We start from the raw sequence: 20,470 nt of genomic DNA on the forward strand, positions 1-20,470 counted from the left end.
TTGTCAACCCAAATAACTCTTCATTGATGTCAATGTTATCATCATTAATCATTACCAGATTTGGTGACTTGCAGCATTACTGAATTTTAGTAGCTAAGATGCAGCTGTTTGAAAAGACTGCATGAAAGTCACTGGTTAAAAAATCATCTTAAAATTTGCTTGTAGACAAATTTCTTCCAAAGTACAAGTCAGTAGAATATAGAATCACATAATGGCCATGGTTGGAAAAGACCTCAAGGATCATGAATCTCCAACACCCCTGACATATGCAGGGCCACCAACCTCCCCATTTAATAGTAGGCCAGGCTGCCCAGGGCCCCATCCAACCTGGCCTTGAACACCTCCAGAGACGGGGCATTCACAACATCTCTGGGCAGCCTGTTCCAGCACCTCACCACTCTCTCTGTAAAGAACTTCTGATCATGTAAAGTGCTCTGATCATGTGAGAATTTGGAACTCCAGCATCAATATCCACAAATAAACATACAGGCCTGTATAGAAGAGCAAGCAAACTATTGGATCCATTCTTCTCTTTCTGATTTGCAAATCATATTTTTTTCTTCTCATAAACAAGTAGAATAACGGAGGTGGAAGGTGAAGAACCAAAACAACTGGAAAGCAAAAATCACAGGAAAAAAAATATTTCCAAAGCAGCTGCATATGAAGCACTGAGAAAGGCAATACAGCCACATTTCTGAGAGTTAATTCTGATACAGTGCAAGAAAAGCAACCACATTTATCTGAAACATAACACTGCCCAATCAGCAGTAGACTGAGCCATCAAAAGGAATTAAGACAGTTTTAAATAATTCTGAATACATATGCATGTACACATACACACACAGCTGTGAGAATTAGCACCAATCTTAGTCTTCTTACCTTTCTTCATTTGCTTTTCACTTTGCTAACAAGAGCTAAATATAATACTGATAATCACTACTGCTTGCTCAGTCACTGATTTGCTCAGTTGGATTTAGAGCCTTCAAATCAGAATCAATAAAAAACTGCATACCTAAACAAGTCTTGGGATTGATTGTTTAAATTAAACAATAGATGTTTAGGAAAATAATTTACTTAGCATGATTATACCTTTATAGCAAATATATAAGAAAATATTATGAATGATGCAAACCTGTCCCACTTCGCCAGAACTAACCTTTTCCCTGAAACTACAGATATTCTTAAAGAGAATAACGGATCCGTTTTAGGAGTTTGTTTACAAATGCAAAACCCCAGCATCCAGATTTGGTTTCTAATAGCAGACTGTTTCAAATTGAGACTGTCACAGCTCTTTTACAAGCTCTTTTTTTCTAAATGGTTACGACAAAGAACATTCTTGCTCTGTTCTAATGAACAAATTAAATCTTTATGTCAACATGGCAAAGTTTGATAACGAGCACAGCTCCCAAGCACTTCTTCATGTGATAATTTAGACCACTCGATTGGAGATCTTTCACTCCCCAGCCATATATTTTCTTGCTTCATCATTTGAATTTCGAAGGATTTGAACAAATTCATAAGCTGTGCCATTAATCTTCTTACTTTCGGGAAGCAAGCTGACATAATGAATCCACCCCTTGATACATACTGTGCCCTCACAGCAGCTTAATTATAAGTAGCCAGAGAACTTCCCCAGCCTAGGGTTGAATCATAAAGTAAACAAAGCTCTTAGTGGTTATAATGTCAATCCTTCTGTAGCTTATTAATCAGCCTGTGATATGCTGTACATCAAATAACATATAGTCTAAAGGACCTGAGCAAAATACAGGAAGATGAGAATGAGAAGTCGCTGAAGAAATGCTTTTCTTTGTCTTTGAGAATTAAAAATGGAACATAACAATTTACAGAGCTCAGAAATCTCAGGCTACTCATTTTGTAACAATGAATAACACCTAGGCAACACAAGAAATCAAAATAAATCTGGATTTGGAACTCCAGTTAGGAATTACAACACAGATAGTAAGGAGGAGCTTTTCAAAGACAGTTAACAAAGATATAATGTCTTCAGGGAAGAAAAAAACAGAACACTTAGAATCAGTTAAAGTTTCTACAGTTACAAGTTTTGAATTTGAAAAGAATATAAAAAGAATATAAAAAGAATAAAAAAGAATATAAAAAATGCTTTATTAAAAGTCCATGCTGAAGAGCTGCGTAATATATTCCTATTATCAGTGTAACCCTGGGACCAAACCTTCCTATTCCAATTTTGGATTACTTCAGCGCCAAATTTATATGCTGAGATGGGGGGGGGGGGGCTTTTAAGATGGCATGATCATATCTATTTTTCCTAATTACAAGATTCCAGTTTTGGTATCTGTGTTAAGTATAGCTAAAGGAAATAAATGCATTTCAAAATCACAATAGTTACAGTTAAAACATAAGTTTTCCTTGTTTTATAGGCCTCATTTATTGCTAGTTGGGTTAAAATTTAGCTGATGCTGGGCAAAAGCAAACAGCAGGATGTAAAATGTCTCAGGAAGTGCTGTAAAGGTATAGAACACTGAGGATACCAAGAATTAAAACTGGTGCCATACTCATCGTAATGCAGGTGAATTATACATCAGGAGCTCTACACTGCACTTGTGAACTCAAGCTCTTCAAACAGTTTCTATTATAAGAGGATTTGTAGATGTTACTTTTAAGAGGATTTGTAGATGTTACTTTTTTTAGATGTTACTTTTCCATAAACATATGAGCAATTTATTATTTCTTCAATGGAACATAATTAAGCTTTTCCTGTTTTTAAGGGCCAATAAATATTTCAATTTCAAAATTATGTGAAGCCACTCTTCAGTGGAATTTCTTGGTTTATGACTTTGTTCTTCAATCTATACCCAGGAATCGCTGTTGCTATGTTTGTATGATTTATGCTACCTCTCAAAATAAGTAATTAAATAACTGCTGCCATGCAACAGCATTCAGGAGAAAGTAGGTTAATTTGCCACGTGACAAAGATTTCCTTGTCTTAGAATAGTAACAAGAAAAAAAAAAAGTAGTAAAAGAGAATGAAATGAAAATACATATTTAAGACTGTGGGCATAACAGTATGAAGTAAATGTTATCATGCCAATTCTGACTTGACATGGCAAAAGCACTGAAAGCAACCCCTGGGTTTTCCCAGGTAGCTACTAAGAAACAAGCCAACAAGCTTGCAGCAACTCACCCAAAGCTACCTTCCAGAACCAAAGCAGTCACTAAGCATAGTGCATATGAAAATTACCAGCTCACGCTTTACAAAAATTCTAGGTTTGGTGAAAATTATCAGAAGGGCCATATGTCATAGGGGATCTGCGGTGACAGAAGCTGGAAACTAAGTTTCTGGAATATTTGAAATGTTGCAATAATACAATTCTTGGATTAAATTAATATTGATGGTCAAGAAAGTACTAAAAAGTGTCCCAGTTAAAGTAAGTAATACAGTTTATAGGTAAGATAAGTTATTATTATAACTTGCAAAGCAGAAGAATCATATACAGATGAACAACCAATTAGGATTCAATCTCCCTAGCTTTCAGATAAGAAATATACAAACAAGATTTGGATAAAGCCAGACAGAAAAATGCAAAGATGAGTCAAAATTTGATGTTGCCACTGCCCAGAAACTATAATAATCCTCCCACTCAACAATGAGAGACTAAGCCAGGTTTGTAGGTCACAATGTAATAAAAGCAATAGGATTAAAGAATCAAAAGGTGACAGGGTTGACTGAACTGAGAACAGAGTCAAAGATTATCATTAATAGGATGCTGGTATCACCCAGGTACATGCCAACAAATCATATGTTATTTCCCAGAGGAATCTCATGTCAACAAGAGACATGAGAACCAGCTATGAACTAGAAGAAAATTTAGCAGAAATACTATCCAGTGTGTTAGAACATACAGGAAACAGATATTAGACAAAAAATTTTAAAAGCATCATAAAAATAAAATAGATCTGAACAATAAATCAGCGTATATCACTAAAGTAAGGGTGCCAAAACATGAGCTTGTTTTCCCAAGAAGCAAATCTTACATCTGTCCATTGTATTAGGGCAGGAAGAAGTGGGGGAAGAGATGTAACCAAAGCGAAGTATCTATTACCAGAACCACCTGCAGAAAAAGCTGCAGCAAGCAGAAATAAGCCAAGATTGAGGAGACATGAAAGAAAACAATTTTGTTGAAACTGGAAGAAACTGCTGCAGTAGCTGTAAGGGACAATACTGAAACATTCCTGTAATTGAACAAGATGCTACCAGGTGGGTCCATGCTAGCTGTGGAAGTTGAAGGAGAAAAGATTTCAACTGTAACTGGAAACAAAGAAAACTAAACAGAAGACTAATGATGAGACAAGACTTTGATAAAACTTAAGTGGGTAAAAAAAATCCACACATTGTAATCATATATTATTATAGAACACATTGCATATTGTTAACATATTACCTCATCATTTAATTGAGCACCATTAAAACATAAGATTTTATGTTTGGAAAAACATCAGTTTTTTTTGTTGAGTTGGGGGCATGTGTTCATTTTTAGTGTTCTTTTTTCTTTCTTCTTCTTCAAGAGGCTGTATAGATTCAATAAAGAGTAAAGGGAGGAGAGGGAATACCTGATGTGTTTAGAATCAAGTGTTTTCCCAAACCCAGAGAATACTTAATGGTACAGAGACACCCATGCCTTTCTAGTGCCATCACTGGAGACCCTGGGACCAGAGCTGCTCCACAGGAGCAACTGTGAACCCAGACACTGGCAGAACATCAGCTCACATTAGTCTCATGCTGCTTCCTCTGATTTTTCAGAAATTTTTTGTTTAGCTCTATCATGAAAGACACCATAGAAAATAACTCTGAAAGTGTTTGAATAGGAAGTGGTAAATATTCCCCAGCTGCTAGCAGCTGGCAGTAAGGATTTTGTGGCAAACCTGCAATGCAGATGAAGCATTTCCAGACCCATGGAGAAACATAAGCAATGTTTCGCTGCTGCAGTTCTTGGCACAGGTTGTCAAAGGGTTAGGCATATCAGCTGCTGTCTAGTAACCATCAAAGACTTACAGAATCTACTGATATTAACATGGAAATCTGGGAAGATGGCAAATGATATTACCATCACTCATTTGTATAACCTGAAAAACTTAACTTCATTACACTGCAGTTATTTTATTAAAATATCTGCTGTGCAGTATGTGAATAAAAGAACTGTCCAGAACTCTTTGTTGAATTGACATTTAAGACAGCCTATTTTTTTCCTCATGTTTTCTATTTTTCTCCAATTCAAAACTGAACACAGGACAAAGAAATAAAGTGAACAAAATAAAATAGTAATCTGAGATGTATGTATTTTATGCTATTTAGAAATAATGCATGGTTCAGGTTTCACCAAATAAGCTAAATGTGAATGCTTTAAACCAAGAATCATTTTAGAAGAAAGGGAAAGGTAAGTGAACTGATTTTGTTGTTCCAGAAACAGATTTTCAGCAAATATAAGTAGCTAACATCTTTTTTATCCAGACTTCGGTACAGGAAAATATGCTAGTCTTCTAGATTGAAAGTGCAGTATACGACTATCGCCAAATTTAAATCTTACATAGCTATCTTCTAACATTATTTCAGTTCTAACATTGTTTCAGTCAAAACAGATTTTAAAAATACATATTAATGCTCCATAATTAAATTATTTGCAGTTTTTAAACTTCCTCTCTGTTCCTTAGGTCATCACGCATTCAGTTCACATTACTGATCCAACACTAAACAAAAGGGAATTAACTGATATGGAAGAACATCTAAGAACAAAAATAATAGAAAATATATTTTCCCCTTCAGAACATGCAGATCAGAGTTAGACCAAACATGCAGATTCACTGTTTGATAGCTCTGACCTCACACTCTAGAACTTTCTTGAAATACTTTAGTTTACATTTTATGTAATGAACTGATCTTGCTGACTTCAGATCAAAGGTAAACCAGAGTACTGCCACTTGCTGCTTTATCCAGCAGTAGAAATACAAGACAAACAAGATGAAAAAGAACAGCTAATCATATTTAAATTAAGTGTGTACTGGATGGAAGCCAATCTCAAACAAAGAAAGCCAGCTTAAGCCACTTCCTCTTGCTGTAAATGACTTTCGTACATTTAAGCAGAAGACAAAAAGAACATGAAGGAAAGTCCTAACAGATCTGATGGTGCATCTGTTACAGAGGATGCATATCTTTTACCATACTTCAGCCTGAAAAATTTCCAATACTTTCAATTTAAACTTTGTGGATCAAATTCCTGTAATTAACAAAGATCTAATGCTGTTATCGCCATAGGAGTACAACTGAAGCACTAGAAATAAGGGTCAGTGATTTTGCCACAAAGAGAGAACTTTCACCACAAAGTTGATTGTACTGCTCTTTGCTCATCTCTACAGATGCACTGCAACATTCATTTCTCTAAGTTAAATGATAGATATCAAGTGGGATCAAGTGCACCCTCAGCAATTAGGCAGACAAAACTAAGCTGAATGGCACAGCTGACACAATAGATTGAAGGGATACAATCCACGTGGAACTGGATAGACATGAGAAGTGGGCCCATAAGAACAAAATGAGGTTCAGAAAGGCCAAGTGCCAAGCATTGTATGTGTGTCGGACCAATCCCCCAGATAAGTGTGCAGACTGAGAGAACTCATTGAGAACAGCCTTGCAGAGAAGGACTTAGAGGCCCTGATGCACAAAAAAAAGAAAGTGGACACAGACTGCAGATTGCAGTTGCAACCCAGGAAGCCATCTTCACCCTGGGCTGCTTCAAAAGAGAGATGGCCAGCAGGATGAGGGTGCTGACTATTCCCCTCAGCTCTCACAAGGCTCCATCTAGAATACTGTATCCAGGCCTGAGGCCCCCAGTACAAGAAGGATGCAAAGCAGGTCCAGAGGACGACCATGAAGATTATCAGAGGGCTGGAGTACCTCTCATATGAAGAAAGGCTGAGGCATCTGGGCTTACTTAGCCTAGGTAAGAGAAAGGTCCAGAAAGATCCCATTGTGGCCTTCCTGTACTTGAAGGAAGCTCGTAATTAGGAGGGACGCTGATTTTTACATGGGTAGACAATGATAAGTAAAGGATGGGATTGTTCAAAACTAGGAGAGGGAAGATTTAGATTAGATATTAAGAGGAAATTTTTTTTACTCAGGATAGCAAGGTGCTGGAACATGTTGCCCAGAGAAGCTGTGGATGCCTCATCCCTGAAGGCATTCAAGGCCAGGTCGTACAGGATCCTAAGTAACGTGATCTAGTGGGTAGTAACCCTGCCCATGACAGAGGGTTGGAACTACATGATCTTTAAAGATCCTTTCAACCTCAGCAATTCCAATACACAACTAACTTTCTAAGCCTAAATCTGTTCTACCATGCTTATGTGCGCACGCATGCTACCCACAGAGACACCGTCTAATTAGGAGGCATGATCCCACTGATCTAACTCCCCATGCATTTTCTGCCCCAGCAGCAATTGCACAGCTTCAGGAAGGCCACATCAATAACAGCAAAGTTCCTGCTGGCAGCTTGTATCAGGAGGAGATTCGCAGAACTAAAAGGTCTCTCTACTTCCAAACGCAGAAAATTCTTTCTCAGATGAGGAGAAACTTCTTATGAAACTATCTAAGGTCAGTCCTGCTGTGTTCTCTTCTTGTTCAGGAGCTCCCATGCATTTCTATGATGAAGAGAGCGAAATATCTGTGCACACAGCTAAATCACAAAAGTAGGACTAGAATGTCTTCAGGTTTGCACCTTACATAATAAGATCTCAAGAGGTATTTTCCCTAGCATGCTTTGTGTGTCAAAAGTACAACAGCAGCAAAGGAAGTCTACAAAATCCCTAAATCTCAGGAGATTGGATAAGAAAGGAAGGAGAAAATAAACACAAACTGTGGGTTGAGAAGCCAAAAGCTCTAGTGTTGTGGTGCATTGGGTCATATTCCAATGGGAGACAGGCCTGTTCAAATGGGACTGCCTGTGTCTCATAGATAGAAGGAGCTAATCTTCTTATCCAAAGACTACTTTAAAGGCCCTTTTCATTGCTCAGGCTAATAATACATGGAAATTGTGCAGTGAAGGCAAAAGTAGCAAAAACTTATCGTGCTGGAACAAATGTGCCAAGGAATGTGAAAAAGCTTTTTTTTTTTTTCCTTCCTTCTCCCCCCCTCAAAAGTTTATGAGGCCATACCATATCAGAGTTCCAAGTAACTAGCCTGAGAATTTAGAAAATGAGATGAAATCTGACTCAGTGGTCAGTGTAGAAGCTTCCAGGCTGACTTGTGTTATGAAGGTGTTAAAAACACTGGTAATAGCCTGTATTAACATGCAGTTTGATGAGAAACAGGGACAGCTAGTAAAGTGCATCTTACACTTCTACACACACACACACACCCCAAATCCTGCTTCATAGCCTACTGCATTTTATTTCACTGCATTTTCTTTCCACTTCTTTTTAAACTGCGTTCTCAATGTTATCAATCACATCTCCATAATAGCAGCTGGGCAAAAAGAAATGCAGGTCATAGCTGGCTAGAAGTTATCTCCATGCTCATGTCACAGCCTCTCTTTCATTCAATTGAATCTCTCTCCCTAACAGCTCAGTTAGGCAGAAATATATAGAGGCTAATAATCTTTGGAAATTTTTTTTATTAAAACCTGGTTGCAATTGGGCAGCAGTCAGAAATTATTAGAAGTGACAGTGAAACCAACAGCAGTCTTGTTTCAGTAGGAAACCTAGGATTAGAAGCAGAGATTTTCTTTAATACCAGTAGTCTTTCTGGTAATTCAGACATAGGATCATGAATGCTTACAGATCTACAGGATAATGAAACAAATCTCAGAATAGGCTCTGTAATACTCCACAACATTCAGTTAGAGAATTAAAGGAGTTCTTCTAATAAACGAACCTCCCATATATTAATATGGGAGACTTATTTGCCAGAAGTCAAGCACACAAAACAAGCTATACATTGCAATTAGAGTATCTACAGTTTTCTTTAAAAACATTCCAACATGAAACACTGAATCCGAACCATGGTTTATTCCGTGAATGCCATTATGATTGAATCACTGAGCCTGTAGCAGTTACTTGTCTGGAAGCCAGCAGTTACAACTAGAGTACATTAACTATGTGGAAGGAGGATATCTGAAGGAAGCAGTAAGAGTTATACTTTGTTTCTGGAAGAGGCTTACTTCCTGACCTGAGAGAAATAACAGAAGTAGTCTACAAATAAAAGTAAATATCACAATAGAGGAAAAAAGTCCTCAAAATGGAGGGGGTTCCACAGATCCAGAGAGATGACCCACTTGGTCAAAATCCTCATCCTGGATAAAAGTGACAAAGGGCAATGAAAAATAGGTGAAGCAATCAATACAAACTGGACTCTTTTGGTAGAACAAGAAATTTATATGGAAACATGAACAGTAGATAGCCTGAAAAACAGGAGAGAGCTTGAATTGTGAACTATCTTCTTTTTGTACAACCTGGACACTATCAGGAGTGTATTCTTCAGCATGTAAAATAAAAATATGTAATTGCTCATTTTCATTTTACTGCAGATACAGTTAATGATTCCTCTTCTCATTGCTTAATGGCTTCAAGTACGCAGTGAAAGGGAATGTGGATAAGACGAATACTGAAGAATTTGATATTGAAGTATTGCCCCTTCAACAAAACAAACGCATCACTTACGCTGCCACGCCTTTATGACCCATTGCCAGACAGAGTACTATTAACACTTTATAATCAGAATACCAAATGCTCAGATTAATTACACACTACAGATCAGAGCTGTACAAGCAGTCTCCAGCCTGCATTCAGAACATCATTCAGCAGAGCCCTGTTTACAGGAACACAGGGATAGCTCATGAAGAAGCTTTTAACTTTCCAGGTTTGAGAAGCTAGGGAAATGTGTGGCTGCACCTCTCCTTCTAAGAACATGTGTACAGAAACAGCTTGCAGGCTGCATCACCTTGCATACCTCAAAGTCATTAAGGATGTTTGCTGTCTAAAACAACTTGCACTTTTCACAGATACAAAGAGCTTCATTAAAAAATCATTACTTTTGTTACAGTAAGAGATAATTGAATCAGCCAGCAGTTGAAGACAGCCAATTGAGAACAAAATCTCCTGTTCTGTTGCTGATCGTAAGTAAATAAAAATTTGTCAAGGAAAACTATCTTCTGTTTAAATACAGTGTGGAAAACAGACAAAAAGGCACCTTAAGGCTGAGATCAAAGCTCTCATGATCTCTCATTTCACACTGATGCAGGCCAGTGAACTCAATATTATCAGTGAAGTAGAAGTCAGAAAGATGTTGTCTTTACCAATAGTATTCAGTAAGGAGAGTACAGACCAAAGCTATCTTGCAGAAATTTCTCCCTTTTCTTCCCGTCATCACTATTATAACATTGAGTAGCAAATCCAACTTAACTTCCAGCACATTTGTATTTTTGTCTTTTACTTGTTATTTAGGATTTTATTTTATTTTTTTTACTGGAGAGAGTAGGGAAGAAGTAGAAACAAAAAAAATCCCCCACAAGGAGGAAAAGCAGTCATACAGAAACTTGGAATTCATGGCTAAAAGGCTTCCAGAAAAGTTTTCCAAGGCATTCAGTCTGGTATCACAATTGTTAACAAAAGTAATTTTTCAGGTGTTGTGTTCTTACTCTTTTCTTCCCAGTACTCTCAGTACCATCCTGCATCTCTCTTGCAAGAAAGACTCACTTTCCCCACTCACAGGACAACTATGTACATCAAGTCAAATGTTGCTGCCAGGGTTAAGAGCTCAGTTTTCACGAAGACATTCACAACAGAACTATAGAGTTGTACATACAAATGCAAATTCTTTAATTCACAGTGCTGTGTCACCTTAGTCCATATGCACTTTTTCTAGACTGTAGTATAAGATGATATCAGAATGGTCACAAATTCACTAAGGTGATTTTGCTGTGATTCCTTGAGGTAATGTTTCAAGTATTAATGATGGGAGAAGAGTCTTGTGTCTTATTAGAAGGCTGATTATATTTCTATTTTCAAGAACTACGAATTCCTATTTAATGTTTGTGCAAGTTACAACTTTAATCAAAGATGTTCACAGTGGAGGATCCTATGGAGTGGAAGGATTTGAACTCTGTTTACTCACTACCTTATACACACTATTTCTGCTGATTCGTATACACAAGTACTGCTGTTCCTGTATGACACATCACTTCCACAAACTGCACCTAGACTTGTTCCATTGCAGCTGCACCATCCACTGAGCCTCACCACACTCCCCAGCCATGTTCCCATTTGCGTTCTTTTGTCATTCAGTCAATCAATATATAAAAGTCTGCCACAAAATGGAATTATCTCATGTGAGGATTGATCCAGTGCCTGCAGGACACTAAGCCCAAGAAGCAGAGAATCCCTTGATATACTGATACCATTAATAACATTTAGAACTTAGTCACAGCTGTAGTTGTTAAATAGAGAGAAATAGATACTGTCTGCTAGCAAAACTTTATATCATAATACATATATTGACATTCATACATTTAAAAGCAATAGAAGCTTCCTAATTGCCTTTATTTACTGACTGAACAACTGCATTAAACAATTGATTTTCAGACCCTAGCAGGCAGAACTTGAGTAAAAATAGAAAAGATTTAGCAAAATGAAATCCGATTTCTTAAAACATCCTACATCATCTGGAAGTTCCATGTGACAAATTTGCAAATAACAGAGCTCCAGCTTTCATTATGGCCCATAGACTAAGCCACTTCTAAGAGAGAATGGCAAACGATAGTTTCAGGCTTTCTCTTCCTTTCCCTGCTTTCCCCAGAGATACACTATTATTTTATTTCCACAGAAGAACTGCTATGCTATGCTTTCATAGAAAAAAAAAAATCCTAAAACAAAGAAAAAAAATCTGATATGACACGCACTGCAAACACAGTTAACAAGCTACTTTAATTATCCTCCTAAGATTTTCTCATTTGTACTCTGATCATCATCTTCACAAACTTAATTATGCTTCATTTGTTCATTCTACACTCATCTCAGTGAGTATTCCAGGTGGAAAAGATGTGTCTGTTTGTAAGAGAAACCTCAGGTAATTATTATATATTGTTATTTTTCTACATAATATGTATTTTTTTATCTTTGGGCAATATGGAGTAAGAAGTCAGGGCTATTTCACAGCTCAAAAGCAAAACTTGCTGAACAGACATCAACATAAAGATTATCACTGAGCAGATGACTGAAGAAATGAAGAAAAAACACAGTGCTATCATTTGCATTTTAAAGATTAGTATTAATAAATTCTGGTTCCTCAGCAGAAGAAACCTTTCCACAAACTTGACCTTTGAGAAAGTCAGAAAGAACAGCTGGGAATAAATGTGCTCTGTAAGTCAAGTACTGAGATACTTATGCAGTTACTACTTACAATTTATGCACTGCTAACACTTTTAAAGTCAATAGGAATTATTGCATTATGATTGAGTAGAGACCATGTAAACCCTAGTGTATCATAATTTAAGGACTGGTGAGTTGTTTCCTCTAACTTCAGAGAAGGCCTAGATTTGCTCACCTAGCATGACCAAACTTAAAGTTTACTTTTTTTGAGATAGATCTAATTAATTTTACTTCATTAATCTGCTGAGATGCAAACTGTTGCCCCATATTCTCACGCTTTTTGAGCACAATGTCATGTCTTAGAATTTAAAGCTACATAGAAGTGGCTGCTCTGACACACTGACCTTCAAAATTCTGGTATAGTAATATCACATAAGATGTTAAGTTTAAACAGAATCAAGTGCTAAGTTTTTTTTTTTTTTTTTTTTTTAAAAAAAAAAAGACAGAGGCACAAAATAGTCAGCATTTCAATATAATCCAATCCATGTCTTACCTGAACCAAATTCCATCCTTTTAGAGATTCAGCAATGATAGAGGTAACGGTTGCACATACACCACCAAAAACCATCAGATGATTAGGTCCATATTTTATTGCATCATAAAAGGCTTTGAGTCCCTTTGCATTGTCACACTGGAGAAAAAAAAAAAAAAAAAAAAAGAGCAATGTTTAGTACAATAAATGACATTATTTAGTAAGAAATAAACTATTGGACAGGGAGAAATTTGAGGGTAGCAATTAAACTGTATAATTTATAAAATATTTTGGCCCAAGCATGGAAAACTAGAGCACTCTGCTCTCGAATGCTAACAGCCTGAAAAAAAAATAATAAAAAAAAAAAACCAAGAACATCTCTCCTTACATCAGTCAAAACCTCAATGTTTTCCATCTAAGCTGGGATATCTGAATTGTGATATTACCTTTTGACAAATAATTTAAGAAAACCAAGAAAATGTTATTGAAACTTTTTCTGCATTCAGAAATACCATCTCCCAAAGCAGACTTTGGAATATAGCACTAGATGTCAGTAGAAATTTCACAGTTGAAGGAAAATTTGGTACCACCTCTTGTGCCTATTTGTAAAGCAAGCTCCATCTAAGTAACCACTCTCCTAATGGCCCCCAATCAACACTCTGGATATATGTAATATTACCATTCAGCCCAAAATATATACATCTCTGCAATGATATATATATTTATAGTTGAGAGCCTGTCATTTAGAAAGACAACACAAAATCCTAAAAAAAAAGTAAAAATGATAATCCTTTGAAGTGCTAGGAATTAACCCATCTGCTTTCACAGTACACCGTGCTTTGAGTAGCAGATTGGACTAAATGACCTTTTCAAGTCCCACTGAAGATTATCTCTTCTGGGTTTCTTTGATAATTAATTTGATTATGTTTTTTTCCCCCAGCTGCAAACAATGATACATTTAATTGAGGCCAGGACTGAAAGCAAATAAAAGATAATGCTAGTCAGTACTGAAAAACATATTTCAGTTCTTGACTAGAATAGTACAAATTCCTGAGCTTGCAGAAAAGTATTAACAAAACAAATAGCTGAAGTTCAGAATTTGATTCCAAGGTGTTTTGGAAGTCAGTCTACCAAAGGGTCTAATAGTAGCTGCCATTGCTCCAGTAGTAGCAATTTTTTTTTATTATTTTTTTTTTTGAAACAATATTATTCTCTGCCTACTTGAACTATTGTACACCAATCTCCAATGTTTCATTGCAACAATTCATTAAAACAGTTTAATTACTATCAATATCCAAGTACTCATTGTTTAGTATTCAGCTAAGAGAATAAAGATTTTGCATAAGACATTTGCAAGCTTATACTAATCTACTTACTGAACTGATATGATAAAAGAAAAATTATTCTATTTGCAAGTAACTTGCAATAATAGAATTACTGCTCTTACTATTCAGAAGGATACAGATTACTACTGCACAGGCTTCAAAATTGCATAATATATGCAACTTTTTTCTTATTACAGAAAAACAAACAACATTTGGTACAGCAGAGGCTCCATTGTCAGTTTGATGGATTGTTAGCAAGCTCACAATATGAAGGAATCAAGTTTGCGATCAGGCACTGCCCTCCATCCTTACTCCCCCATCTCCTACTTAAAGATCAGTTTATTCCAAGCACAGCTAGATTGCTGTACTGCTACTTTACTTCTATAAGCAACCAAGGACAACAGAGCTTTAAGAATATGAACTTATCTGAAAGTCTTTCCCCTCATCCACCCATCCCAACCTGCAAGGAACTTACTTTGTTTTCCACATCAACTTAAAACCAGACAATATTGTTAATGCATTGACAATAATCATTTTAAGAAATACATACATGAAACAAGGAGAATGTTGATAGCAAAATAACAGTTGGAAGCTGTAGCCCATGAAAAAATTACACGAGAGAAGTTACAAAGAAATAAACTTCCACATTCTAAATGGGAAAGACTTAGAGTCTATTACCTGAAGTAAAATTCACACTAAAATTTGTCCTTACACCACAGAACATCAAAACATTCTTTAACTGTTATCTGCCTACAAAATATTTCTCACTGCAGTGAAGCCACCTGCACAATCAATGAATGTACAGAAGTTATAATTATGAGATGTACCAGAGAGTTTGGCTACACAGTTATTACACCAAAGCAGAAAAGATAGGAACACTTACCCATATCCCGGACTCACTTATGAAACTCCAGTGGAGCGGATCTCCAGAAGAGACCCTTTCCCACTGGTAGTCAGCTCTCAAAGGGGTCTAGGAGATGTGGAGCCAGGCCCCACCCCTTCCGGCAGCACAGGGGATTTGCTTTCACCTGTGCTTCCATGGCTGACTCATTTCTCACCTCAGGTGATCAATCAGAGGTTCAGGCCATGATTCAGCACCTTATACAGTTTTAAGGACATCAGTGGGTCACTTTGCTGGGAGGTTCAGAATTGCTGTTATATAAACTTTCTCCATTCTTACTTATTTTCTCTCTATACATTTATGAAGATTCTTACATGAAAACAATGCTTCCCCAGACACAAAGCATTTCTCCCAGGAATATATTAAAAAGTTTTTTTTTTTTTTTTTTTTTCCTTGTACAATCAATAGGTGTACAAAGGTTAGGCTTAGTAAGATTATCGCAATGGAAAGATAAAATAAATGGAAATGCTCAGTGGTTTTCTAGGCTCATAATAAACTCCACAAGGAGCAATCTCTAGAAAAAAATCCTTCCTCAGTGTTAGTCAACCTTTCAATGGGATCTGGGAGAGGTGATGCCAGGGTCCACCCCTTTTTGTAGCACAGGTGAATTGCCTTCCCCTGTGCTCTTACAGCTGACTAATTGCTTGCCTCAGGTGGTCAATCAAAGGTTCAGGCCATGATCAACAGCTCCCATACACTTCTCTGTCAAACTATTAAGATTTGCACAGCAGAGATATGTTAACAATCAGTCCAAAATATGTACAACAGTGTGTGAGGTGCTGATGTCTAAGATTTAGTTACAAGCTGTAATGCTATAACATGATGGAAAGTACAGTGATAATAGTGGGGTAGCAAAGTCTTTGGCTACAGCAAGTGAGGACAAGCAAAAAGGCAGCAACTGTAGATGCAGAAACAAATGAAAGAAGGTGCTTACCTTTGGAAGGTCTGAGACCTCCATGAGGATACCTTTGCCTCCCTGTGCCAACCCTGAAATGAGATCTGGGAAGGGATGGATCCTGGCTCTAACCCTTCTGGTCACTTAGCTGTATTGCATGCACCTAAGTTCCCCTGGGTTGGCCCTGCCTTCCCACCAGGTGCTCAATCACTGCTTTGAGATGTGACTCGGCATTTCCTCTACACAAGCATATCGTGTTGTCACCTTTGCACATTCATACTGACTAGTCTCAGTTCTCTGCCTCTTGGGCTACCACAATTAATTACAGGAGTCAGTCTATTCCTTGATCGAAACTGCCAAAATTGTTCAAAATATGCCTCAGAGATGAAGAAAAAGAACCTAATACTGTAGTTGGCCACAACTGGACAGAAGCAAGAGAAAAAGAAAAAAAAAAAAAGAAAAGAAAAAAAGAAAAGAAAAGCATAAAACTGGGAGAAAACAGACTTTCACATTTGTTTAATGTCACATTTCACAACACATACCATATATAACATTCTTCCTTGCAAGCAACTGAGCAGTCTGTCACAAGCATGAAAAAGTAAACATTCAGATAAAGTTAATAGCTTTAAGGAGCCAGAGAGACAAGCTGTTACAAAGCCTTCCTCCTGTCTCTAGTCTGAAGAATGTATCCCCAAACCCTTTTACAATGTAACCTTTTCAGAGATCCCAGACCCTGTTGCTGCTCACCATTATCTATTGTCAAACCCTAACATATGCCTACAAGTGGGCAATGTTGTTGAAGGGCAAGATCAAACACCACAGAAATGCCCATCCCATAACCAATCTGAACTGCTCTCATCAAGTGACTATTACTAGGTTCAGGAGCAATGCTATGCAGAAATCTAATTGCAATACAACAAAAGTATGCATAAGAACAAAATTCTTAGAAAAAGGTGGAGACTGCAGAGTCCTGGCCACATGCAGATGACAAGAAGCTGGCTGGGTTATTAATTTGAGCATGACTAACAGGAGTGAAGAATAAAAAGCCAAAAATTGAAACAATTAAAAACATCACCCAATGGAGACCATGCTGTTTTTGCTCTTCCACCTAAATTGACAATAACGCCTCTATTTTACTGAGCTGAACTGCAGCCAGCTCACTTTTTGACTCATGTTACAAAAGAGACAGACGTGCTGCATGGTTGAACTTGACTGCACGTTATAACAGCATGGTTGCAATGCGTTTGGCTGGAGAAATTTATTACTGTAATTGTACCTTCAGGTACACGTGATTTAGTGCATGACAGATTTTTCTTTGGAAGGAAGGGTTTGAATCTACTCATCCCAAACATATTAATTGTTTTGCTTAGCCTCAGTCAAGAGCTGGAAATAAGACGTGTACAAATAGAAAATAAACATATTAATGAATAATTATATTAAATGTATCTCTTAATGCACTGATGTGGTACAGACAATTGTGTATGGACAATTCTCACTGAGAAACATTAGCACATCACCAAGCAAGATGTGTGAGGAGTTCTAAATCTCACTGAGACAAAGAATTATTAATATCACAGATGGCACTTCTCAAAATCATAGTTTCCATTTCCAAGGAAACGGAATCACTTATTTTAATTAGGAAAACAGTCAGATGAACTGCTACATAGGAGTTGAACAAGTTTGAGGACTGAAGTGTTAACCTTCCTGAACCTTCTTCAAAGGAGTCTGGCAAATAAAGACCATCGACCTCTATCAAGAAAGGAATCAGAATAAACAGGGAGAACGTCCTGCCTGAAAGGTGACGGGTGCACAAGGACAAGAAACCTCTCTGGGGAGTACAGTATGGCAGCCAAAATTAAAAGAAAAACCTTCTTGGATGAGTCCAAGGGGTAATGGCTGCACAGAACCATGGAAAAGTGCACAACCCTGAAGCCACAAGAAGCTGAACAGACCTCTGTCTCCTAGAAGGGCTGCCTGGCAGACAGCAAGATACCAGGGTATGCTCTCAAAGACTCAGAGCCACAAGAGTGTGACACAGTGCTAATCCTCAATGAGGAGAATGGAAATTTGCACATCTGACGTTTTTAGTCTGCTGACTCCTATGGTAGTGACAGGTCTGAACATTTACAGGATTAGGAGGAGAACTGGTACCTGCAATTTAACTTAGTTAGATCATCAGTTTTACAAATAGCCATGAGAATGCTTGTGAATTGATGCATGATTATATTCACATTTCTCATTATTGGATGCCCAGCTGTTTCTCAGTTAGCCCTATTCTACCACAACACTACTTGCTGGAGTGAAACAAACCCTGTGCAATTGTTTTGGCATCTATTAAGCTTCTGAATACTTAGGTTATAGATCCCTTATGGTGAGAAGGAATAACTCACAGCTGTCATCTGCATATTGAAATATCAGACTTTTTCAAATGGTATGCGAGCTTTCAGCAGCACTCTGCACTGAATACCATCAAAGGGAAGCAAATGTTCATAAATATCTGATGAGACCTCTTTGAACAGGGAGAAGAGTTACAAAGCATTATTTCTATCCTTCACAATATCCTGCTCAGGAACTAACTCCACATTAAGCTGAAAGAAAAGAGCTGAGAGATGAAGAACGCCAAAATGATTTTCATTTGGTTTTCATTCAATATTAAAGTCATCAAGCAACACTGACAATTCAGTGAGGAATACATGGAAACTGTTCTGAGCTATACCAAATGTCAACCAGATTAACATCCTATGCATGGGCTTACAGACAGGACATGCTTCTCCCAGGGAACTTTCACAGCCCAAAATTCCATTTGTTATTTTAATTGCTCTGGCTGGATTTTCCTTCCATAAGTTTGTTCAATGGCTCTTGAAACCACCACTTTGACATCCACAACATCCCATGACAATGTAATTACTGACTGAAGGAAAAATAGCTTCCTTGTATTTGTTCTAAAACTCTTCATGCCATGCTAAGTACCAGTGAAGCATCTTGTCATCAGAAGTTACGATTTTTTTTAAATTCACAAATATATGGAAACAAACTGGATTCATTCAGAGGTAATTAAACAAACAAACAAACAAACAAAAACAGAAAAACCCCATGAACTTCCAAATACAGTCAGTGATGTTCACAGGAAGCACAATACATTGATGGTTAGCATAGTGTTCTGGGAACACAGGGTTAAATGCTTGCCATGTCCTTATATTCAGAGGCTTTTAATACTCTCTGCCTGGTCCACTATTCCTGTGTTCTCTATTTGAAACACATCCCACAGCTATATTTACTTCTTTACCTCAAAACTGAAGTCAATTTATCCCAAACTGCAGACACTTCTACATGATTTCTCTATCATTTTAATTACTAGCAATCAGATTTCATTCTGATAGAGGAGAGAACACAGCAGAGAAGGACTTAATTCATTCAGTGAAATATTTCCTAGTAAATTAATCTTCTCAAGTTGATGTCTTTCTATCTGTAATACTTTGGAACTTTCCCTATATATCCTGTTACCTTGCTTGCTGTACAGGGAACAGTTCACAGCATTAACACAAAGGGACTGCTGTTTAACATCCCATTTAATAACATCCATTTTGCCTCTGGTACCACCTGTCTCTTCATAAATCACTGGGTCCACAGCAATGGTGACAACTAACTATTTTGTCACCACTTTCTCTAAGACAGTCTAAACAGCTTTTGAAGACTTACCTTCTTTCCTACGTCATTTACTTTTTTTTCAGTTTATTATTACTGGAATCTGAATCCATCCAGCACAATAGATAAAAATTTCTTGTCTCTCCTTATACAAGGAGTATATATATATATATAGGTCACTCTGAAAGTAACATCTCCTATTTATTTCCATGGAAACTAAAACAGATACAAAAAGCACAATGACACTTTTGCTTTTGATAAAGCAAATTCTCATCTACAAAACACTATTTTTCAACAGCCTGCAGTAGCTACACATTTCACCAGCGATGAGCAAAAGCCTACATGCTGCACTCATAAAGCTCTTCACCAGTTGAAGTGAGACTGTTGCTGTCACCACTGCTGAAATGCACCACCTACTACCTCAAGGTGCTGACATTCACTGTTTGGTCTCCACCACTCTTCAGCATGCATTGATAAATTTGAATGGGTGCCAGTTTTTCCTCATGGAGAAATTCAGTGACACACCTTTACTTCATATGCGCTACCATGTCAGACACCATTGTGTCAGACTGCCTCTCTGCTGCCATCTGTCACACAGCAGCAAAAAGTAATGGGATATTGGTGGGAAAATTCAACCTCTACTGCCATACCGCCAACACTTGCCTCTGATGTTGTGGGCTAACATCATAAAGTGGGACGCACTGCTTTTGAAGGAGCCTTCATATTTCCTCCATTTCTCTTTTTAAGTTACCTGTTTTCACTTATGTAGTTCACTTATGTATATTTTCTGCTTTTTTAACAGTTTCTCTAGAATATAATATTTATTCAGGATGACGCCA

General features: G+C 37.3%; 1 protein-coding gene across 1 annotated transcript in view; it reads right to left on the reverse strand.

Annotated features, from left to right (window-relative positions):
• Window positions 1–20,470, reverse strand: part of GABBR2 (gamma-aminobutyric acid type B receptor subunit 2) — a 451,814-nt gene that overhangs the window by 335,152 nt on the left and 96,192 nt on the right. The window contains exon 2 of the mRNA XM_048940847.1: window positions 12,887–13,024. Within this exon, the coding sequence (XP_048796804.1) occupies window positions 12,887–13,024 (138 nt within the window). The remainder of the gene's footprint in view (window positions 1–12,886; window positions 13,025–20,470) is intronic.

Source organism: Lagopus muta, chromosome 3 (genome assembly GCF_023343835.1).
Source record: "Lagopus muta isolate bLagMut1 chromosome 3, bLagMut1 primary, whole genome shotgun sequence".
NCBI lineage: Eukaryota > Metazoa > Chordata > Aves > Galliformes > Phasianidae > Lagopus > Lagopus muta.